At 37.6% G+C, this 24689-nt stretch overlaps 2 protein-coding genes across 2 annotated transcripts; both read left to right on the top strand.

Moving 5' to 3' along the window:
* Positions 1-1114: 1114 nt before the first annotated feature.
* LOC123867837 (aldehyde dehydrogenase 1A1-like) lies at positions 1115-10280 on the top strand. Its single transcript, XM_045910131.1, has 11 exons — positions 1115-1237; positions 2205-2309; positions 3048-3315; positions 3705-3821; positions 4277-4464; positions 5320-5422; positions 6211-6395; positions 7221-7385; positions 8024-8181; positions 9300-9374; positions 10165-10280. Exons 1-11 carry the CDS (start codon positions 1211-1213, stop codon positions 10232-10234), a joined length of 1461 nt encoding a protein of 486 aa, XP_045766087.1. The 5' UTR covers positions 1115-1210; the 3' UTR covers positions 10235-10280.
* Positions 10281-12837: 2557 nt separating this feature from the next.
* LOC123867836 (aldehyde dehydrogenase 1A1-like) lies at positions 12838-24311 on the top strand. Its single transcript, XM_045910129.1, has 11 exons — positions 12838-12951; positions 14282-14386; positions 15203-15470; positions 15666-15782; positions 16256-16443; positions 17102-17204; positions 17844-18028; positions 18957-19121; positions 19383-19540; positions 20528-20602; positions 24201-24311. Exons 1-11 carry the CDS (start codon positions 12925-12927, stop codon positions 24268-24270), a joined length of 1461 nt encoding a protein of 486 aa, XP_045766085.1. The 5' UTR covers positions 12838-12924; the 3' UTR covers positions 24271-24311.
* The last annotated feature ends 378 nt before the right edge of the window (positions 24312-24689 follow it).

Genomic DNA, 24689 nt, shown 5'->3' with positions numbered 1-24689 from the left:
CATAATATGAAAGAGCTTTACCTGTACCTACATTCTTAAACGGATTTTTGTTTATTTATTATGCATAATAGTTAATACCAGTAGTCACTTAACACCTGGTGTTATGTGACTACCACTTAGTGTATTATCTATGACTACCACCGCCCATGAACATTTGAAGCACCAGAGAAGCTGCCGATGCGTCGCCGGCCTTTCAGGAATTTGTTGGTCCTCCCTTTGAATAACCCCATGTTGTAATCTAGTGGTAACACCGCCGATGGGAGTTGATTCCACAGTTTGTATTTGCGTGGAAAAAAGGATCCGGCACAACAGGCGGTCAAAGTACATAGTTTCTACTTTCTATGCATTTCTATGAAATACGAGTATATTTTTGTAGAGTCCAGCCGGCCGGCGCGTCTTGCTACTAGCCATGGAAGATATTTCAATACTTACATAGATTAGAAACCAGTATTAATAGTCACTATGCTACGTCGCTTGCTGCTGCACTACCTGCAGTCGGCTACGGAATTGCATGTACCTAAAGGAGGTTATAACCCGCCTACGGCAAAGCCGAAAGGAAGGGTTATGATTTTAGCAGTCTTCTTAGATTCACATTTTTTAAATTTCTTGTAAAGGTTAAAATATAACTTGGCTGAGATTTTTCTACGTCTGAAATTGTTACTTGGAGAGGGCTGTAATAATATTATTACTGAACTCAAAAACAACTGATTGTCTATACTCGATATCTAGATAGATACCTACTATAACTACATATCAATTTTTATTCTTAGTATGAAGTGCTAAACGACGGGTAGCAACGGGATCTTATACTAAGCCTCCGCTATCCGTCCGCCAATCTGTCTGTCAGCGGGATGTATCTCATGAATCGTACCATAGGTAGAGAGTTGCACAGTGTGTACTATAATTATTGTTCCTATAACAAAAGAAAAGTTATATTCATTTTGAATAAATGCTGCCATGTAAATAAAAATAAAAAGTTGTACCTACGTAATCTTGTATACAATGGCACAGAATCCTTTCCTGCGAGACCGACTCACAATTGACCGATTTTTTCTACATGATATGCTAAATCATAAACCTAGTATTATCTAATCAGTGATTATGTACCTATCTAAGTTTTCGTGTTGTCACTGTTGTAAATCATTCGTATATAAATCCGTTGAATACGAGTGAAGTGTTAGTTAGAGGTATTTGATATATTATTAAAATAATGGCGCCAGAAATAAAATACAATAAAGTAAGTCGGCTTACCTATTTTAATCTTATTTTAAGTTGTGTAAGTAGGTAATTTTAGTACTTAAAATACCTAAGTAAAACAATTTTTTTTGGAGCTATACCTAAACGTATCTACTGAGGCCCCGGTAAATAATAAAATCGGTATCCACAGAAGTGGAGATGGGCGAAGACAATGTGTTTTCAATTTTCATGGAACTACGGCTAAAAATTCTTGATAGAGTATTTACCTGCCGTATCGTAGGATAGTAATTTAATAGATGTAGCATGATAATAGATAATAGTCTTGACTCTTGGATAATTCAAACTGTCCGCGTCGCTCGAGTTCCGTAGTATGGTTCCGTGCCATCGTAAAAGAAATAACACTTTTTAATATTTTTTTTAATGTTCATAGCGGCAATTTTGAAATTTTTAGTATTTGTTGTTGTAGCGGCAATAGAAATACACATTCTGGGAAAATTCCATGTCTCTACCTATTATGGTTCACGAGATACAGCCCGCCGACAGACAGACGGACGGGCGTACGGAGTCTTAGTAGGGTCTAGAGTGAGTAAATAAACTAACATTGTACAGGTTTATTAATTTACTAGTGTTCGGCCGATGGCTTTGCCCACGTGGAACTACACTACAAAATCTTGGTCAGGGCATTATTATTATGTAAACATCTGCTCTGTAGGAATACACTAGGTATATCGATCATGAGCGAATTCATACTGCGACTAGCACTTGGCCGATTTTCGGGTGACGGTGCCCACAACCTTTTTTTGTGGGCTGGATCCGCCTCTGTTGACAACCTTAAAAACCTAAATTCATGTGGACAAAGTTGAGAGCACTGCTTATTTGATAAAGAAATAGAAACTATCCTGGAAACTACATTAAAAAAATCAAAGAATGCCCACGGGATTTTTGAAAAATAAACAATCGGTTTCAAAGTTTAGATTCAAATAAAAATGATTTTCTCTTTCATTCAGATTTTTATCGACAATCAATGGGTCGACGCCGTGAATGGGAAGACATTTGAAACGTTTAATCCTCATGACGGTGCTACTATTGCGACAGTGGCTGAAGGAGATAAGTTAAGTATATTTAAAATAATAATTATCTTCATCATCATTATCAAGCGATAGACGTCCATTGCTGGATATACGTTTTCCAGACGTCACGGTCCAATCCAACAGCTCCCTGCTACATCGTTTGACTGTTGTTTGTGATGCCCGATAGAAAACTATTGATATTACCTACTTAGGGCTGATTTTATTAAACTACCACGACCCCTTCCAAGTTAGCCCGCTTCCATCTTAGACTGCGCATCGTTCCTTACCACTAGGTGAGATCGACCGCAGTCAAAGGCTAACTTGTCAACGACAGAATTTTCAGATTTGCTTTTTCATCAACATATAAAACAAATGTAAATTAAAAATTTATAACACCCCCGACAAGTGAAGATTACAGTGACTACATAAGAGCTGATAACTTTCAAACAGCAGAACCGATTTTCTTGGATTATTAAAGCTTTGAGCACTCTCGATCAAGCCACCTTTCAAACAAAAAAAAACTTAAAATCGGTTCATTAGTTTAGGAGCTACGATGCCACAGACAGATACACAGATACACACGTCTAACTTATAACACCCCTCTTTTTGGGTCGGGGGTTAAAAAAACGATGCAACTTTGCATTCAGTTATCCAGTGGGTACTGATATCTAATAATAAAAACTTGTTATGAGCGGCGTAAGTTGGCCTATAGACGAAATATTTTTTTTTACTTCATTTCAATAAAAAAATTGCATTTAGTGAATATTTTTACATCAACAGGAGGATATTAATGCCGCCGTTCAGTCCGCCAAGCGTGCCTTCCATCGCAATTCAGAATGGCGACTGATGGACGCTTCGCAGCGAGGCAAGCTCCTCAACAAGTTTGCAGATCTCGTAGACAGGGATTTGGATTACTTGTCCGAACTTGAGACTTACAATAATGGTATGGTTTTGACGACGTGTCGGGCATTCGTCGGAGCGGCCGCTCATCACATAAGATACAATGCAAGTTTGGCGGACAAAATTCAAGGCAATACCGTACCTTGTGGTGAGTAAAACTACATACGTTGAGGAAGAAGAAGAATCTAAAAGCCTGAACTCTTAAACTTCTTGTACACGCGACTTGGTACCTAATTACTTAGTTGCATACAAGAATAGGTGCGTCTAATATTTCCAAATATTCGTAATTGCTACTCATATATTTAATTAAAAGTCGGCTGTAACTTATTTTTTTAATCAGTGTTAGCCCAACTCAAAGACTGATCGGGTTCAAAACTATTTACTAAAACTTACATCGATTAAAAAAAGTGTATTGTTGAACCGATTTATTTTATCAGTTAATCATATTGGTTGACTCATAATTTTGTTACTAGGTATGTATAATGTTGGTACCTATTAACTCTGAGATATAACTGTTTTTCAATTTTGTTTACCTAGATGGTGACGTTTTTTCCTACACATTGAAACAACCAGTAGGAGTTTGCGGCCTCATTTTGCCCTGGAACGTGCCTGTTCTCATGTTCATCAGTAAGGTTACAACTGCGTTAGCAGCAGGTGAGGATATTACAGTTAGTTCATATTATAGGTACCTAACCCTATAGACTTGCACCCAGTTTCCAAAATAACTAATTCACAAATAAAATAGCTGCAACTTAAGAAGGTTCTATGCCACTTTATAGAAACGCCACTTATTTAATATGATCAGTCAAACCAAAGGACTTCAAATGGACTTAGTTTGAAAGCTATAGAGTAAACTTTACTTAGCATCAAAGCGAAACAGACAAAATGACTCATGGGAGAAACACAACGTCTCGTTGGAAATCAGTGTCAGACTTTATTCAGAGTAGTCTTCATATTCAAAGCCTGCTCTATATATCTCAACCGCCGTCGTTTACTTAATGCTCATCAAGACATTTTACAACAACCTCATATGAACTCGTCAGAGTTTATCTAGAAAACTCAGTAAACTTAAACTTATATACTTTGCTGAGCTAAACGTGTGTTTGAAGGTTGCACGATGGTGGTGAAGCCGGCGGAGCAGACGCCGCTGAGCGCGCTGGCGCTGGCGGCGCTGCTGGCAGAAGCCGGCGTGCCGCCCGGCGTCGTCAACGTCGTGCCGGGCTTCGGAGAGACCGCGGGCGCTGCGCTTACGCACCACCCTGACGTCGCTTTGATTTCTTTCACTGGATCTTTAGAGGTGCCTGTTTCAAGAGTGAAGATAATATCATAGTCATACCGTGTTATGTCGGGATGGGAAATCGGAATCGCACATATTATACGGGGTGTAACCAGAAGGCTAGCAAAGTTAAAGGTGATAGTACTGATGATAACTGATATACCAGTAATATGATAAGATACCAGTAAACAAACTACAAAAAAAAAAACAAAACCCCTGTATTTTTTAAAAGTTCACAATATACTGCAAATTAAACATCTGACTGATTCTAGAGGTCAACGAACGTTCAGTAAATAGGTCACTCGAAGTCAATGCCGCGTCGTACTCGTAGGTGAGGCATTGACCCGAGTTTTGCACGCTATACAATGCGGGTTTGAAAAATACCTAATCACTATAACTATACAAGATAAGGCAAAAGGTTATTGGCATTGGATTGTGTTAAGGTAGTATAATAATTACACCAAATTTTTGCTAGCGTTTGCTAGGTTACAGCCTGTATGAATATCGATGAAGCTCTCATGGCATTAGCTGTCAGTTAATTGTCGCGCTGAATGCGTGGCACACTTCTGCAGATTGTTGTCAGTGGCTGAAAGGGACCCAAAACTATGAAGATAACCCCGACGAAATCCGATTACCACAATATTATCATAATTTTTCTGCTATTGGCTAAAATAGAAAAGGCAAAGCTACTTAAGACAGAAGCAAAAAACTGTATTTTTAAAATGTTGTACCTACCTACGGGTATTTTGCATTTCCATCCTTTTGTGAGTTATGCCCCAACCCAAACATTCGCAATAAACCTTCGCTTTAAGAATAATACGTAGGCACGTGCCTAGCTGCAAAATCGAACTTAAGTAAATATTGTTTTGTTATTAGGTCGGCAAATTAATCCAGCAAGCAGCCGGAACAAACAACCTGAAGCGAGTCGTGCTCGAGCTCGGCGGCAAGAGCCCGCTCGTTATCATGGACGATGCAGACTGTGAGTATATTAGACACGGACAGACACACACAGACGGATTTACAAATTTATATGGCTGATTTTACATTTTTATGGGTTGGTTTGTTTCTTTTCGAAATCATTTGTTCTCGAGTGGTACGGAATGAAATCATAGATTAGAGAAATCTCAGAGCCTACATGGCTAAAGTAGTTTTCTGTTTTGCACTTTGTTGTATTGTATTGTAGTTAAGTAGGCATATTATATCTACGCTTGTTTGTCAGTCTTTAAAATTCTGAAATAATAAACAATTACTTAAATTTCTTATACAAAAATACTACGTAAGTAACTTATTTCGATAATGATACTAAAATAGATATGAAAACCCAGGGTAAACTCAGATTTGTGAGGTATCATTCAAAAAACTTTTTACTAAAAACTTACGAAATACGAAACCGCTTTCAAATCTACTTCCAGAATTGCCGATTTGGGAACCCCTCAAAAGTCAAAACTTTCTATTTTAAAGTCTTGTTTGTCTGGAGATATTTTAAATATCATACAGAAAGAAATGGGCCGAATGGAGAACCTCCTCCTTTTTGGAAGTCGGTTAAAAATAAGCAATACCTTAAACGGGAAATCTGAATTTACGTCGAAAATAATAAAGTTGTTTAATTGTGACTTCACCGGGAAGCGCTCAAATAATTTCATACGTGGACGTAAAAAGTGGCCCGGCTGTAAGTTGTGATCCGGCCAGTCTCAGCCTTAGGGTATTTTCGTAGGCCCGGATGACTTGAGTTGATAATGATATGTTTTTATCCTGAAATCTTTGCAGTGAATAAAGCTGTGCCGTATGCTGCACAGGCAGTGTTTCGTCATCAAGGCCAGGTGTGCATAGCCGCCTCCCGCTTGTTCGTACAGGCAGGAATATATGACAAATTCGTTCAGAAGGCTGTAGAAATCGCCAAGTCTTGGAAATTGGGGAACCCTGTCCTTGAAACTTCTCAGAATGGCCCACAGGTGATTATAATGTATAATTTTCCGATTGGTCCAGCAGGAAATCGAACCCAGGACATCATTTATACTTTATAGGTACCACAGCGCGCCACTATGTTATTATGCAATTGAACTTTATCATTCTGTTCTTGGCTTGTTATCTGGGAAAGATAAATTGTATACTTATATTACTTTCTAAACACATCCAAGGTATATATATTATAGGTCCAAGATTGATTTAATATCATACCTACTATTATTATATTATTCATTTAGCCACTCACAACAACATGTATTATAGAAAACTAAATAACTACATAATATTACAATGATCTCTACGAGTATGTCTAATTTTGTCTGTTTTTTGTTCATTCCTTTGTCCCTGTGGATTAAATTTTTGATTCTCATGGAAATAGTTATAGTAATTTTTTACCTAATATTCATAATAAGTATACATTTTACGTCAATCAAAATTGAAATCCATTTTTTTAATAGTCCATGTTACAATAATCCATCGTTTTCCTGGTACAAAAATATCTTTTACCCGTCTCCAGGATACAAAATACCGTGTGCCGAGTTTTACTAAGGTCGGTTAAGGAGTTAAGCCTTTATAAGATACCGCGGCTTAGACATCGCGACATAGAAATAAATGTCAAGATCGCTATAATGTAAACCTCCCTCATGAATAAATTATTCTAAATGTTGGTGAAAGCCTATTGAAACCGACTCAGAAGCTAAAAGTTATAAGAATATAATATGGTGCCTACCTACTTAGATAAATTATTATTTTAGAGAAGTATACGAATTTTATGGATAAAATTGTACTTAATAGTAGTTTAATTGTTATAGATAGATGAGACTATGATGAATAAAGTTTTGGGATACATAGAGAAAGGAAAATCTGAGGGTGCAAAACTGCTTACGGGCGGTAAGCGAGTCGGGACAACAGGATTCTACATCGAACCGGCCGTGTTCGCTGATGTTAAGGATGACATGACTATTGCCAAGGAAGAGGTAAGCGACCTATAATAGAAGATACCTATTCACTCTTCTTTTGAAGGGCCTAATCATGGGGCCTTCAAATGACACAGTTATGCAACATACACCGTTCTGAAAATAACACAGTTCTGCAATAAACGTTCGTTTCTGCTTGAGGTTAAACTTTTGCATGTAGGGCTGGCTTTTGTGGTGGAAAGCAGAATGCAGTTCTGCAATATACACTCACACTCACTGCATGACAATAAAATAAAATATGTCTGTATGAGAAGGGTTAGGCTATAGTCATACAGTGCGGATTGGCAAACTTCACACACCTACGAGAACAGGAGAATTACTCTAAGAGAAAGCAAGTGATATTTAATTGATTAACTCCGAAAAATTAGAGGTGCATGCCCGAGATCGAACACCCAACCTCCCAATTAGGAGACTAACATCTTAACCACTATGCTATCACCGTTTTTTTACAATCGCTTCAATCAAAAACTCTGTTTAAGACTTACACAATCTGAAAGTTGTGTAAATAGGATCCAGGAACTCTACCTATTATTTCTTGTTCATAATAAAACACCCATACAGGATGCATTGCAAGCCGCAGTAGAGTTTTTTGAAAACTTAAATGTCTGGCTTTATTATGCTAATTATATTATTTATAGATTTTTGGACCCGTACAAAGTATTTTGAAATTTGAAACCTTGGAGGAAGCGATCGACCGCGCCAACGCCACAAACTACGGTCTCGCAGCGGGTATCTTCACATCCTCTATCGAAAGTGCTCTTCAGTTCAGTAAACATGTGGAAGCCGGAATCATTTGGTATGAACGTTATGATAGTAGGTATTGATAGTAAATGTCATACAGTAGTTTGAGAGTTAGTCTGTAAGGCTCAGTTTACATGGATATGGAATCGAAGCTATTTTTTATTATATTACATAGAATATTGACTTTTATCTCCAGTACAAAACAAAACTTTCTTGCCCATATGAAAAATTCGCGTGAATTTTGTTTCTCGGTAGAAATTGGTGATTTACATTATGGAGATAGAAGTCAATAGGTATGCTATGCAATATTTCAAAACTCGCTTTGATTCCCTATCGATGTTAATTGAGCCTAAGAGTCTTACCAGAGAGATGCCATACAATTAATTACTGGATGAGCAAATCTCATACATCAAATTGCTTTCACACGGCATTTACACTGCACATTTTTTGCAGGATACACGAGTCGATTACTAACGTACCTAGTGTGTATAAATTAAGTAGGTACCCATAGTACCGTTTGCACGTTATTTGTATACTATATAAATATATATAGTTTTAAATTTTTTGGACGATTCCATACTCAGAATATGTTCCTCATTCGGTAAGATTTATCCTGTAAAAAATGTGCTTTGGTATGAAAGTGGAGAGCGTTGAAAAATGTTAGGCATTGGCTAATTTAGAAGCCTCCATCAAACTAGGTTTTGTTTTCAATCTTGCCATAGTCACTGCCGTGACTGACGTATAGCTTCCACTGCTGGACATAGGTCTCTTATAGGGACTTTCACACGCCTTGGTCTTGCTCCGCCTGAATCCAGCGGCTTCCTATGACTCCTTCGATCTCGTCTGTCCACCTAGCGGGGACTATTTCTATACTCATTCTGAATTCTGAGACCAAAGCATTCTTTAAGCTAAATATGTAAAAGGAAAAGCTGATTGTCTGACTGACTGACTGAGGTATCAACGCACAGTTCGAACTACTGAACGGATTAGCTGAAATTTGGCATACAGATAGTATGACATAGACATACGCTACGAAAGGATTTTTGAAAATTCAACCCTTGAGGGGTAAAAGAGGGGTTTAAAATTTGTGTATAGTAAAATTTGTGTAGTACTAGTAGTGTGTAATAAGTTAGAAAAGATAAAAACTGTAACTAATGAAAACTTTCTCTTTAGGGTAAACACGTATTTCCAACTTGGAGCACAACTACCTTTTGGTGGCTTCAAAGAATCTGGGATTGGAAGGGAAGGGTAAGTGACCTTACAAAATTCTAAAGTTTGAAAAACAAAGGGCATATTCTGATCAATAATGTATGTAATATCAAGGTTAACTAGGAAGGGATGTGGTATTTTAATTAAACCAATACGGTTTCCTTCTAAACGGCATCGTATAAGATGGATTATAATTATATCGCTTGTTGGCACGTCTCTGCCGCTAGGGCGGTAGCTATAGTGGCTATAGTATTATAGCCACGGTCGAAGCCATCCCAGCGATTGGACCAGAGACAATTCAAAAGCACTCTTAAAAGTTCATTTGTGTAAAAATATATTTTATTCTAATTTAGAAATCATTAATTCCCAAATTGCCCCTGCCTAGAATCAAACACGAAACCTACCACTTATAAGACCACAGGTCTCACCACTGCGCCAGGATTAAAGAGAAAAAGAGTCTGACAGTACGTCGACATACTGTATGAAAAGTATACAAACATTCTGAAGTGTACAATGCCCGGCAAACGACTTGAGCATCGATGCGATTGGCTGGCGAATGGCGGGTGCACGCAATTGGTTGATCAGTCGGCGTGGGTGCACGCGATTGGTTGATACGTCGACTTTCGCTTCCCGGATTCGCTAGCTTTCTTCCACTACACTGCTTCAGGTCCAAGTTGTTTGCTGGGAACTGTAATTGAATCGTTTTGTTCGCCAGCTCTACAAATTACGATCAATTAAATACCACGGTTTGCTTCGTATGCCATGTATTTATAACTAAGAATGTAGTTACATTAACAGAAACTTGATGTTCAATTATTTTTTGTTGCAGTGGCCTGGATGCGGTAAATTCATATTTAGAAGTAAAATCTGTCACTATATCTTTACCAAAGAAAGTATAATTTTACTTATAAGTTGTTGGAAATATACTTTACATTTCTTCTTATACTTGTGATTTTTATTTCATAAAATACCTAAGAGTACCTCATGAAATTTCGTCAATTCAATTCAATTCAAAATGTTTTTATTCAATTAGACTTTTACAAGTTCTTTCGAATCGTCAAAAGCATCTACCACTGGTTCGGAATGCCTTTCCTACCGAGAAGAACCAGCAAGAAACTCGGCGGTTGCTCTTTTCAAAGATTTGATATACAATATTATGCCATGTATAAAAGCAATTGAAGTCCTGCGCATTGCTGGAGCGAATCGAAGTTCAAATCCACGCTTTTTTATCATTTACATAATCTTCGATAGTATAATATGCTTTTCTCAAGAGCATATTTTTAATAGATTTTTTGAACCTGTGTAAAGGCAAGTCCAAAATTGACTGAGGAATTTTGTTATAGAAGATTATACCCATTCCCACAAATGACTTTTGGACCTTCCTGAGACGGAGTGTAGGAGTCGCAAGCCTGTTACGGTGTCTAGTCAGCCTGTTGTGTAGATCGCCAACCTTCTTGTAACTAAGAATATTTTGTCTTACAAAAATTATGTTGTTGTAAATATATTGAGAGGCTACGGTAAGGATACCTATTTCCTTAAATTTTTCTCGAAGTGAATCGCGTGGTTTTAAGTTATAAATTGCGCGTATTGCCCTTTTTTGTAATACAAAAATTCTCCCAATATCTGCCGCTCTACCCCATATTAAGATTCCATAAGACATAATACTATGAAAATAAGCAAAATATACTAACTTTGCGGTCTCCACGTCAGTTAATTGTCGAATCTTTCTAACCGCGTAAGCAGCAGAGCTTAGTTTGCCAGCAAGAGTTGATATATGGGTGCCCCATTGCAGCTTCGCATCTAAGGTTATCCCCAAAAATGTAGTAGTCTCTTCTATTTTCAAAATATCATTATTTATCATTAAATTAATGTTACTTGTGTTCTTGGTATTGGGCAGTGCGAATTCAATACACTTAGTTTTTTTTGCATTTAAAAGTAGATTATTTACAGTAAACCAGTGAGTTACCTGAGATATGGCACCATTTATATCGTCAAAATTGTCCTTATTTCTATCGACTTTAAAAATCAAAGACGTATCGTCAGCAAATAGTACGATATCGCAAATATTTTGGACTACATATGGTAAATCGTTTATGTATACTAAGAACATGAAAGGACCTAGAATAGAGCCTTGAGGAACACCCATTAGTGAGGCTGATCCGGATGACTTCACATCATTCACACATACTGTTTGAATACGATCACTAAGATAGGACGCAATGAGACCAAGCGCAGTGTCTTTGATTCCATAGTGGCTCAATTTAACTAAAAGAGTCTCGTGCTCAACGCAATCAAATGCCTTGGATAAATCACAGAAAATACCAATGGCATTCTGTGACCCCTCCCACGCATTGAATATATGCTTTAACAGCATTGCGGCCGCGTCGGTTGTTGATCGACCTTTAGTGAAGCCATACTGTTCAGAATGGAGTAGCTTATTTAAATTGAAATGCTGAAGCAGTTGGTTGAGCATGATTTTCTCAAATATCTTGCTCAGTGTTGGCAAAATTGAAATTGGCCTGTAATTCAAATATGACAAAAACGACGGTTTATTGAGACATTATTTTCTCTTGAATTTTCAGTAATTGCTTGGTGTTTCCTTGATGTGATAAGAAAGCGGTAAGGCTGTTCTGTGTCTCACGTATTCATTAACGTCGGGTAAAAAGGTATCTTGTGATGAAACCACACATTCACGGTTCTCGGATTTTTCCCTACAAAGGAGGATGAGACAAGTGAAGGTTACAGTAATAACTAGAAAAGAGCTGATAACTTTCAAACGGCTGAACCGATTCTCTTGAATTATAGCTAAGAACACTCTCGATCAAGCCACCTTTCAAACAAAAAAAACTAAATTAAAATCGGTTCATTAGTTTAGGAGCTACGATGCCACAGACAGATACACAGATACACACGTCAAACTTATAACACCCCTCTTTTTTGGTCGGGGGTTAAAAACGACTTGCCTATAAAATGAAAGCTTATTTTGTGTCACACACAAACACACATTTCAATTTTTAGGGTTCCGTACCTCAAAAGGAAAACGGAACCCTTATAGGATCACTTTGTTGTCTGTCTGTCTGTCTATCCGTTTGTCCGGCGTACGTCACTTGAACCTGTTTGTTGGTCAGGTAAAGTAACTGGACACCCTGTTATCGTAACCGAAGAGTGGAACCGGGACGTTATACCAAGCCTCTGCTGTCCGTCCGCCAGTCTCTCTGTCAGCGGGCTGTATCTCATGAACCGTAATAGAGTTGAAGTTTTCACAGTGTGTACCTACCTATATTTATTTTATTTATTGCCACTATAACAACAAATAATAAAAAATTCAAAATTGCTGCTAGCTAAACAAAAAGAAAAAGTAAATACCTACGTAAACTTGTGCGATGGCACGGAACCCTTCGTCTGCGAGTCAGACTCACACTTGACCGGTTTTTGTACATTGTATGCTACTTATATAGTATTATCTAATCAGTGATTATGTACCTAGCTATGTTTTCGTGTTGTGACTGTTGTAAATAATATCATTCGTATAAATCCGTTGAATACGAGTGACGTGTTTGTTAGAGGTGTTTGATATATTATTGAAATAATGGCGCCAGAAATAAAATATAATAAAGTAAGTCAGTTTACCTATTTAAATCTTATTTTAAGTTGTGTAAGTAGATAATTTTAGTTCAAACCTAAGTAAAACTAATTTTTTTTACATATTTTTACTCACAAAAGCGGTGATGGGTGAAGATGTGTTTTCAAGTAGACCAAACTTTTTTGCTTAAAGTTTAAATATCTAGAAGGTACTTAACGAAGATTATAATTTTACACCATTAAACTTAAATGTACAATTTTTTAATGTTTTACAAAACTTTATTCTAGAAAAGTCATATGAAAAACATAGTAATTAGAGATTTGCTGAAGGCGGAAAAATCTCTTTAGGGACAGTGATGTTATAACATTACTTTATGAAATAATCTTATCTTAATAAATATTGTCTTATTAATCGAAATTGATATTTTCACGGAACTACTTAGCAAATCGAAAGATTTACGATTATTATTTTATTTACTCTACATAGGTAACAGCGAACTTGAAAGACAAAATACCTAGGTAGGTAGGTACACATAGGTACCTACAATAATTAAGTAAGTAATTCTTATGTTGTGGCGGAAAACAGAGCAAGACCTTGAATATTATGATGTTGTTTACACTGACTCAATGTAACACACAATTCTGCTTATCATCATGAGTCAATATTTTATCAAAAGAAATTGATATTATACCTACATCATCCGTCAGCGTCAATTTCTTGCGTGTAATTGTCATTTATTTATTTGTATTGTTCGGATTGTAAAACTTTTTGCTTTTCAATTCATTTTCATTTGTATCTCTCTTTTCATCGTAATCCCCATTGCTGTGGGTCTTGACACGTTGATTTTCGTCTTTAGGAAAATTGGAAAATTATTTTGCCGGCGCGCGACTAAAACCCTAAACGGTGACTAGGTAGGCACCTAATAAGTATCTCTAGGTTGTATTTAATAAAATAAACTGGAAGCGTTTTTTGCAACGCAAAGCATAAGTTTGTAGTCAAGTTAAGTTTAATAAAACAATAGGGACACCAGAATAATAAAGGCAAGAAACATGATCATTATCATCATAATCAACCTATAGACGGTCACCTAGCCAAATTTCATGTCATACCCATAATTATGGTTCACAAGATTACACTGACAGACAAACAGACGGACGGACAGCGGAGTTTTAGTAATGCCCCGTTGGCACCATCCGTTGGTAAATCCATGTGGACAAAGTCGTGGCCTGTTTGAAAAAGAGGTAGAAACTATCCTGGAAACTAAAATCCAAAATATCAAAGAGTGCCCACGGGATTAAAAAACAAGCGGTTTTAAAGTTGACAATGTTTAGATCAAACAAAAATGATTTTCTCTTCCATTCAGATTTTTATCGACAATCAATGGGTCGACGCCGTGAATGGGAAGACATTTGAAACGTTTAATCCTCATGACGGTGCTACTATTGCGACAGTGGCTGAAGGAGATAAGTTAAGTATACTTCAAATAATAATGATCCTCATCATCATTATCAAGCGATAGACAATCATTGTTGGACATAATATATCTATTATCTTCCACACGCAACGGTCTTACTCCTTCACGCAAAAACTATTTGGACGGATTTGGCTGTTTGGAATCACACTATCACACTAATATTATAAAGGCAGAAGTTTGTGTGTATGTGTGTAATATGTGTGTATATATGTGCGGCCGAAGTCGCGGGCATCAGCTGGTATCAAATATTTTTCATCATCATCATCATCATCCTCAGCCTGTGGACGTCCACTGTTGGACATAGGCCTTCCCTAAAGAGCGCCACCACACCCGGTCCTCAGCCTTCCTCATCCAGCCACTGCCCGCCAGCCGCTTTATATCGTCGGTCCATCGTGCTGGAGGGCGTCACACACTACGTTTGCTTAAACGCGGTCTCCACTCAAGGACTTTCCGGCTCCAACGACCATCGCCTCTACGACAGGCATGGCCTGCCCACTGCCACTTCAGCTTGCTAATAGTTTGGGCTATGTCAGTGACCTTGGTTCTTCTGCGGATCTCTTCATTTCGGATCTTATCCCTCAGTGAAACTCCTAACATAGCCCTCTCCATAGCTCGCTGAGCAACTTTGAATTTGTGAACAAGGCCATTTGTCAGTGTCCACGTTTCAGCACCATAGGTGAGGACGGGAAGGACACACTGGTTGAAGACTTTTGTTTTCAGGCATTGAGGAATTGACTTACTTCAAATACAAATATTTTTACTTCATTTCAATAAAAAAAAATTGCATTTAACGAATATTTACATAAACAGGAGGATATTAATGCCGCCGTTCAGTCCGCCAAGCGAGCCTTCCATCGCAATTCGGAATGGCGACTGATGGACGCTTCGCAGCGAGGCAAGCTCCTCAACAAGTTTGCGGATCTCGTAGACAGAGATTCGAATTACTTGGCCGAACTTGAGACTTATAATAATGGTATGGTGTTGACGACGAGTCGGAGATTCATCGGAGCAGCCGTTTATCACATACGATACAATGCAAGTTTGGCGGACAAAATTCAAGGCAGTACTATACCTTGTGGTGAGTAAAATAATTGTGCTAGGTACATCGAAGAAGAAGAACCTTAAAACTCTGAACTTCAATGCACACGCGATTTGGTACCCGGTTACATCCAACATTACTACGTCTAATACCTATTTCCAAATTGCTAGATATGTATACTGTTGGTACCAATAAACTCTGAGATATAACTGTTTTTCGATTTTATTTAATTAGATGGAGACGCTTTTTCCTACACATTGAAACAACCAGTAGGAGTTTGCGGCCTCATTTTGCCCTGGAACGGGCCTATACTGATGTTCATCAGTAAGGTTACAACTGCGTTAGCAGCAGGTGAGGCTATTACAGTTAGTTCATGTTAATCCTATAGACTTGCACACAGTTTCCAAAATAACTAAATCACACTAACCTTTACCTAACTAAAATAGCTGCAACTTAAGAAGATCTCATTCTATGCTGTTGAATTCTCTTTCGTTGAAGTCTTTTACTGCTTGAAACTCATTAATAGCAAAAAATCATCAAGGACAGTTTGCAACAACTATGAAATCAAGATGATTTCTAATGTAGATCGTTCATAGTTGTAGTTCCTTTCATGTTTTATAATAATAAGCTACCTCAGTTGGAAATTAAGTTGAAAACTTAGGTATACAAGTATCCCACTGCTAAGGCTCACTACCTAGTAGAGATCTCTTATAGAGATAGGGGCTTTCCTTTCAACTGCTTATCTTTTTCTTTCTAAGAAAAGTATTTTTATGTTCATAAATTCAGTTTGATCAAGAAATCTGGTGGGCTGTATATGTTTGAAGGTTGCACGGTGGTGGTGAAGCCGGCGGAGCAGACGCCGCTGAGCGCGCTGGCGCTGGCCGCGCTGCTGGCAGAAGCCGGCGTGCCGCCAGGCGTCGTCAACGTCGTGCCGGGCTTCGGAGAGACCGCGGGCGCTGCGCTTACGCACCACCCTGACGTCGCTTTGATTTCTTTCACTGGGTCTTTAGAGGTATAGATAGATGCCTGTTGCATCCTCTAAAGAATGAAGATGATATTATACCGTTTGGTGGGATGTTAAATCGCAATCGAATGTGTGATAAACATTTGCAGATTGGTTTTAGTGACTGGTAGCATGGTAGGGCCACAAAACTTTATAACCAAGATGAGGTAACCCCAACGACTGCCGATTGGCATTATCACAATATCATGACTCATGATTCTTTTGCTATTGGCCAAAGCCAAAAAAGCAAAACAACTACTTTATAATCTAAGCAAAACTAATACTACTATTAATAATAATCGTAATGACGAATAATTTTATTTATAGCTACATTTATTTTAAACCAGAAAAATACTAAACACAGTAATGATTAATTAAGCACATAAATTATTATCGGTAGCGAATAGCATTTTTTAAATAATATAAAAAATTCGTTTCGTGGAACACCAGATAGAAGCGAAGAACTGTATTTATAAAATGCTGTACCTACCTATTTTGCATTTCCTTGCTCTTGTGAGTTATGCGGTATGCCCCATCCCAAACATTTGCTATAAAGCTTCGCTTTATAGGAATAATACGTGCGTGCCTAGCTACAGAATTGAATTAATGTTTCATTCATGAATTCATTCTTGAACATAAGTAAATATTGTTCTGTTATTGCTTGCAGGTCGGCAAATTAATCCAGCAAGCAGCCGGAACAAACAACCTGAAGCAAGTCGTGCTCGAGCTCGGCGGCAAGAGCCCGCTCGTTATCATGGACGATGCAGACTGTGAGAATAATAATTTACATATTTAGGGGTTGCTTCGTTTCTTTTCGAGGTCATAGTCATACGTTAGAGAAATCTCAGAGTCTATATGGCTGAAGTAGTTTTCTATTTTGCATTTTGTCGTATTTAGGTATACGCCTGTTTGTGAGTCTTCAAAATTCTGAAATAAAAAACAATTACCTAAATTCCATAGATAGAAATTTGTACTACGTACCTAAATCTACAGCCAATCTTGATAATGACTATAGAAGTTAGGTATAAATTTTAAGGCGCTCATAGAAGCAAAATCAAGGTCACCCAGGAGATATTCAGACTTGTAAGGTAGGTATCCTTGAATAAATTTTTTACTAACCAAAACTATTTTCAATTCTATTCCAAAAATTGCCAATTTGCTCCCATAACGCTACGCTACGCTTTCAAATAAAAAAATAATTTTCAAATCGGTCCAGGTGTCTTCGAGTAATCGGGGAGCATACATAAAAAATAATACTTAAAAAGATTCCGACGAATTGAGAACCTCCTCCTTTTTGAAGTCGGTTCAAAAGTGGCCTGGTTGTGATATGGCCGGTCTCAGATTTAGCGTATTTTGTAGAGATGACTTGGGTTGATAAGTAATATGTTTTTATCCTGAAATATTTGCAGTGAATAAAGCTGTGCCGTATGCTGCGCAGGCGGTGTTTCTTCATCAAGGCCAGGTGTGCGTAGCCGCCTCCCGCTTGTTCGTACAGGCAGGAATATATGACAAATTCGTTCAGAAGGCTGTAGAAATCGCCAAGTCTTGGAAATTGGGAAACCCTGTTCATGAAACTACTCAGAATGGCCCTCAGGTGATTATATTGTACCTATAAATTTCCGATTGGTCAGGTAAGAAATCAAACCCAGCACATATCTACTCATATGTGCCCAGGATACCATTTATAAGACTACAGCATGCTAATATTATGATATTATGAACTTAACTTCATTCTGATATAACAACATAATAACTACATTCTGCTCTTGTTACTTGCTTGTTATCAGGGATAGATAAGTTGTATAATTATATTACTTATCTAAACCTATTCAAGGTCCATTATATTTGATTTAATATACTATCACATTATTCATTTAGCAACTCACAATTATAGCAAATAAATTAAATAACTACATATACCACCACTACATACACCAATTATAGCAAATAAATTAAATAACTACATATAAAAATGATTTCTACGAGTATGCCTTAGTTTATCTATTTTTGTTCACGACTTTGTCCGTATGGATTAAATTTTAAATTTTTATAGGAATCCATCAGTTTCCTGGTACAAAAATGTCCTAAACCTCTCTCCGGGATACAAAATACCCAGTATGTCAAGTTTTACCATGGTCGTTTTAGGAGTTAAGCCTTTATAAGATACCGCGAGTTAGTGACATTGGCATACCTTAAGGTGCCCACGCACTCGAACCGCGTAGCGCGTCACTGCCGCGCGTCGCGGCTGGAGAGAATATCGTGCGGGGCGCTGCCGCGACGCGCAGTTCAGGTGCAGTTCAGTTCGAGTGCGTGGACACCTTAAATGTCAACATCGCTATGTATAAACCTCTCTCATGAATAAATTATTCTAAATGTTGGTGAAAAGCCTATTGAAACCGACTCAGAAGCTAAAAGTTATAAGAGAATGTAATATGTACCTATTTACCTACTTAGATAAATTACTAAGAAGTATACCAATTTTATTGATAAAATTGTATCTAATAGTTGTGTTATTGTTATAGATAGATGAGACTATGATGAATAAAGTTTTGGGATACATAGAAAAAGGAAAATCTGAGGGTGCAAAACTGCTTACGGGGGGTAAGCGAGTCGGTACAACAGGATTCTACATCGAACCGGCCGTGTTCGCTGATGTTAAGGATGACATGACTATTGCCAAGGAAGAGGTAGCCATTTTTTTTTTGTCGAATATATTACATCAAATTAATTTGAATTTGAATTATTAGGCATGCGCTTGACTATAATTACACCAATTAATAGTAGCTATAACTAAGTGATGATGCAGTCTAAGGTGAAGCGCGCCCTCCTTTTTTGAAAGTCGGTTAAAAATGTTTAAAAAGAATTACACAATATGAAATTTGATAGACAGGATCCAGGATCTCTACATATTATTTGTCTGGCTTTATTGTGCCAATTATTATTTATAGATTTTTGGACCCGTACAAAGTATTTTGAAATTTGAAACCTTGGAAGAAGCGATCGACCGCGCCAACGCCACAAACTACGGTCTCGCAGCGGGTATCTTCACATCCTCTATCGAAAGTGCACTTCAGTTCAGTAAACACGTGGAAGCCGGAAATATTTGGTACGAATCTTATGGTAGTAGGTACTCAATAGTAAGCAAAGAGAATATAAACAACGTGAGTACTGAGTAGTGAATGTGATACAGTCGTTTGAGGGTTTATCTGTAAGGCTCAATTTACATGGATGGGAGTCGAAGTGAATTTATAAAATGTATTTAAATGTATGTATTTAACATTACATCTTTTATATACATTTATCTGCAACACGTAAACACAAGTTTCTTGCCCTATCTAGTGAAAAATTCGCGGGAATGCACACTAATTCGCGCGAATTTTCTTTCTCGGTAAAAATTGGTGCTTCACATTGGGAAGATATTCTATTTTCTATCTTTAGTAATATTTCAGAAATTCGCTTCGATTCCTTATCAATGTAAATTGAGCCTACCAGAATGATGTCATATAAATTACTCGATGAGCAAGCCTCATACATCAAACTGTTTTCACACGGCATTTGGACTGAACGTGTTTTGCAGGATAAATAAGTATTACCGAATACGTAGTGCGCAATGCATTGAGTATAGTGCCGTTTACACGTTATTTGTACTGTACATATTTACAGTTTCAACTGCGTGAACGGTTCTACTTATATACTCAATGTATGTGCCACATTCGGTAAGGTAAAACCGCTTGTACCTATTAATGACGTAAAAATTGATGGGCGTCAAAAATATTAGGCAAAGGTCAATTAGAAGCATCCATGACTAGGATTTGCTTTCAATCACTGCCGTTACTGACGGACAACATCCACAGCTAGACATAAGTTTCTTGTAAAGACTTCCAGTTCCACACCACGGTCTTACGCCGCCTGAATCCAGCGGCTCCCTGAGACTCGTTTGAGGTCGTCTATCCACGAAGCGAAGGGTTTTTCAACGCTTCATTTTCCAGTGCAACTATTTCTATACTTATGCTGAACTTTGAGTGTACTGAAGGTTGAGGCAAGGCATTCTTCAATAAAATAAAAATGTGACTAATAAAAACTTTATCTTTAGGGTAAACACGTATTTGCACCATGGACCACAACTTCCTTTCGGTGGCTTCAAAGAATCTGGGATTGGAAGGGAAAAGTAAGTAACCTTTTAAAATTCTAAAGTTTGAAATTCCAAATTAAAGGGCTTTATAATCTTAATGGTGTGACTTCTGTCATCAGTGGGTGTAGGTAACCTTAACCCCCCAAAAACATTTCATGTAAAAAGGTAGCCAAGACTCACAAGTTCATAATGTTTTCACTGTTAAAAAGTTATGAGATCTCTAATAGAGCCAAGCCCCTAGCTGAGCTTAGATTTGTGCTGGCCATGGGACCTATCCGAAGTCCAAAGTAATATAGCTCTTAAATGTTCTTGACTGTATCACATTTATAACAATAAATAACAAATCACTCTACTTACAAGCTCTGATTCTACAAACTCTACATCTTGGTAAAAAAAGGACGGCTTGGCCGTTTAATGTTCGTAAAACTATTACATGACATAACATATTTTAAGGCCTTAAGGAATAGTTTGTTCGACAATTACTAATTTGTATTGTACTTCGTGATGGTCGCAGAACCTATTCCGGGCTTAAATGTCATTTCAGATAAAAAATCCACGAACTGTAAACGGCCAAGCCGTACTTTTTTTACCAAGATATAGGGTTTGTAGAATCAGAGCTTGTAAGTAGAGTGATTTGTTATTTATTGTTATAAATGTGATACAGTCAAGAACATTTAAGAGCTATATTACTTTGGACTTCGGATAGGTCCCATGGCCAGCACAAATTTAAGCTCAGCTAGGGGCTTGGCTCTATTAGAGATCTCATAACTTTTTAACAGTGAAAACATTATGAACTTGTGAGTCTTGGCTACCTTTTTACATGAAATGTTTTTGGTGGGATTTCATTTCTTTTTGGCAGGTGCCCTAGATTTTTTTGGATCTATTTTTTGTAGGTACATCATTTTCATGGCCCACTCTCTATCGTTACCTCTTTTTTTCAACTTGCAATGTACTCGTATGTAAATATGTTTGTTCGGGTGGAATCTTGCAACTCAATTTTGAAGCAGATATACCAAATTTCAGTCTTTTAGGACTTCAAGAAACACAGATACTTGGTACGTTTGATAAATCTGCCACGGACATCTTATCCTGAAAACTTTAGAATTCGAGCAACAGATTTTACAGATATGCATCTCATATACGAGAGGATGAAGGGGGACCCGATTTCTTAATTTATCTGTTGTTCATAATTCTTGAAATTCCTACTTAATGCCAAATTTCAGTCTTCTAGGACTTCAGAAAGTACCCTAGATTTTGTGACTAGAGGTTTTGAATGTCGATAAATCTGAAACTATAAAAGCTAGACAATTGATACTCAGTGCGTTTAATGAATCTGCCAAGGACATCTTATCCTGAAAATATCAGCATTCTAGCGATAGAATTTACAGATTTGCTTCCCCCATACAGAGGCGTAGAGGGGTGAAATTTCCAATTTCTTAATTTTCCTGTAGTTTCTATGCAATTTCTAGTCTACATACCAAATTTCAGTCTTCTAGGACTTCGGGAAGTACCCTAGAATTACAGATTAGAAGTTTTGACTGTCAATTAATCTGAAACTATAAAAGCTAGACAATTGATACTCAGTGCGTTTAATAAATCTGCCAAGGACATCTTATCCTGAAAATATCAGCATTCTAGCGACAGAATTTACAGATTTGCTTTTCTCATAAGAGGCGTAGAGGGGGGGAAATTCCAATTTCTTAATTTTCCTGTAGTTTGTATACAATTTCTAGTCTACATACCAAATTTCAGTCTTCTAGGACTTTGGGAAGTACCCTAGAATTACAGACTAGAAGTTTTGACTGTCAATAAATCTGAAACTATAAAAGCTAGACAATCGATACTCAATGTGTTTAATAAATCTGCCAAGGACATCTTATCCTGAAAATATCAGCATTCTAGCGACAGAATTTACAGATTTGCTTTTCTCATAAGAGGCGTAGAGGGGGGGAAATTCCAATTTCTCAATTTTCCTGTAGTTTGTATGCAATTTCTAGTCTACATATCAAATTTCAGTCTTCTAGGACTTCGGGAAGTACCCTAGAATTACAGACTAGAAGTTTTGACTGTCAATAAATCTGAAACTATAAAAGCTAGACAATTGATACTCAATGCGTTTAATCGATCTGCCAAGGACATCTTATCCTGAAAATATCAGCATTCTAGCGACAGAATTTACAGATTTGCTTTTCTCATAAGAGGCGTAGAGGGGGGGAAATTCCAATTTCTCAATTTTCCTGTAGTTTGTATGCAATTTCTAGTCTACATACCAAATTTCAGCCTTCTAGGACTTCGGGAAGTACCCTAGAATTACTGACTTTGAATTGTGATGATCATCAGTGAGGGACGAAAACGGCGTATTTTAGGTATCAATAAATCTGTAACCATAAAAGCTAGATATTTGATACTTGGTATATTTGGTAAATTTGCTGAGGACACCTTATATTGAAAATTTCAGCTTTCTAGCGTCATCCAGACCGAAGTTATGACGGGTCGAAAATACGGCGAAACACTTCGAGAAAAAGGTACGTAGCGCCCCGGCCGCCGTTTGGCTCGTCTTGGCGGGGGCACTACCGTGCCCCCTGATAATATCAAGATAAAATAGACTGACAACAGCCGACAAGTGACCACAAAGGAAGACCACGATGTGATATGCGAGACGGCCTGCTAGCACTATCTTGCTCTGTGCTGATTGCTACTAGCCTATCTTATTGTGCTATAGAGCTTGGTAAAATTTAATGTAAGCTGAACTTTTTGACGTGACAACGTCTTATAATTCGATAGAGCCGGCTGCACGCACGAAAAAACATGACTCATGCGGCGTTACCTCGCTCTGAGGTGTTCCATGTAAGGCTTGAAGTGCAAGCGAGAGCGCGGAACGAGCGACAAAGAAGCACAATCGGCCTTTGTTGTCACGTTCAACTATCGTCAGTAAACCGACTTTACAGACAACCAATTTTTTTTACAAAATACATAAACTAGCTCTTGGTGTGACGATGCAGTCTAAGATGGAAGTGGGCTAACTTGGAAAGGATTTACATTTTTTGAGGATTTACAGATTTGAGGGGTTTACAATTTACATTAACCTAATCGGTTTGGTTCTACGCCGTATCGCATCAGAATCTTTGCCGCTAAGGCGGTAAATGTAGGTTAAAGCCTCCCACCGACCAGACCAGAGACAATTTAGAAATCATTCATTCCCGAATTGTTGCTATCTAGAATCAAACCTCACACCTTCCACTTACCCAACAATCCCATAGGGCTTACCACTGCGCTAAAGATCAAAATCAAGAATTAGTGAGCAAACGGTGATACGAAATAAAATTTTAAAAACTCAGTGAAAGCTATTGACACTTTCAGTGAAGTTTAATTGGTGGTTTCGATCAAAACGGTAACTGTAGGTACTGTCACGAACTTTGAACTTAATTTCAGCACATTTTTCGGTCGATGAATGAATTCAGATTTGTATTCAGTGGGCCAGAAACGTTCGGATTAAAGACAAAAAGAGTATTCGAAGTGTAATTGCATCGTTCGCCAGCTCTTGATCTCAAATACTACGATTTGTTTCGTATGGTATGCATTTATAAGTAGTTACATTAACAGAAACCTGATATTTAATTATTGTTTGTTGCAGTGGCCTGGACGCGGTAAATTCTTATTTAGAAGTAAAAACTGTTACTATATCTTTACCGAAGAAAGTATAATTTTACTTAAGCTGTTGAAAATATACTTAACATTTGTTTTTCTATTTGTGGTTTTTCATTTCATAAAATACCTAAGAGTACCTCATGAAACCTTAAATATGACAAAAACGACGGTTTATTGCGGGATTATTTTCTCTTAAATGTTCCCTAATTGTGTGTTGTTTCCTTGATGTGGTGAAGGGTAAGGCAGTTCTATGGCCCACGCCAAGAGGCCTTTTTACCCGACGTTAATGAATATTAACGTCGGGTAAAAAGGCCTCTTTTGAAGTTGAAGACGTTTGAGCACATAGCAAAATTCGTGTCATGGCTTTTGTGATATTTGACCATAACACGTTGTGGAATTGAAGAAAAATCATCACGCCTTCGGAGTCCTTTATCTAAGATCTTGGTCCTGCCGAGTTGATACAACCACCACACAA

Source organism: Maniola jurtina, chromosome 8, assembly GCF_905333055.1.
Source record: "Maniola jurtina chromosome 8, ilManJurt1.1, whole genome shotgun sequence".
Taxonomy (NCBI): Eukaryota; Metazoa; Arthropoda; class Insecta; order Lepidoptera; family Nymphalidae; genus Maniola; species Maniola jurtina.
This window is presented reverse-complemented; position numbering and strand designations above follow the sequence as displayed.

Bases quoted from the DNA above. Each gene is read 5' to 3' on its own strand.
- LOC123867837 (XM_045910131.1), top strand. From the start codon at position 1,211: ATGGCGCCAGAAATAAAATACAATAAA. The intron at 5,423-6,210 runs GTGAGTATATTA...AAATCTTTGCAG, and splicing joins TATCATGGACGATGCAGACT to TGAATAAAGCTGTGCCGTAT. The intron at 9,375-10,164 runs GTAAGTGACCTT...TTTTTGTTGCAG, and splicing joins TCTGGGATTGGAAGGGAAGG to TGGCCTGGATGCGGTAAATT.
- LOC123867836 (XM_045910129.1), top strand. From the start codon at position 12,925: ATGGCGCCAGAAATAAAATATAATAAA. The intron at 15,471-15,665 runs GTGAGTAAAATA...TTATTTAATTAG, and splicing joins AGGCAGTACTATACCTTGTG to ATGGAGACGCTTTTTCCTAC. The intron at 15,783-16,255 runs GTGAGGCTATTA...ATATGTTTGAAG, and splicing joins TACAACTGCGTTAGCAGCAG to GTTGCACGGTGGTGGTGAAG.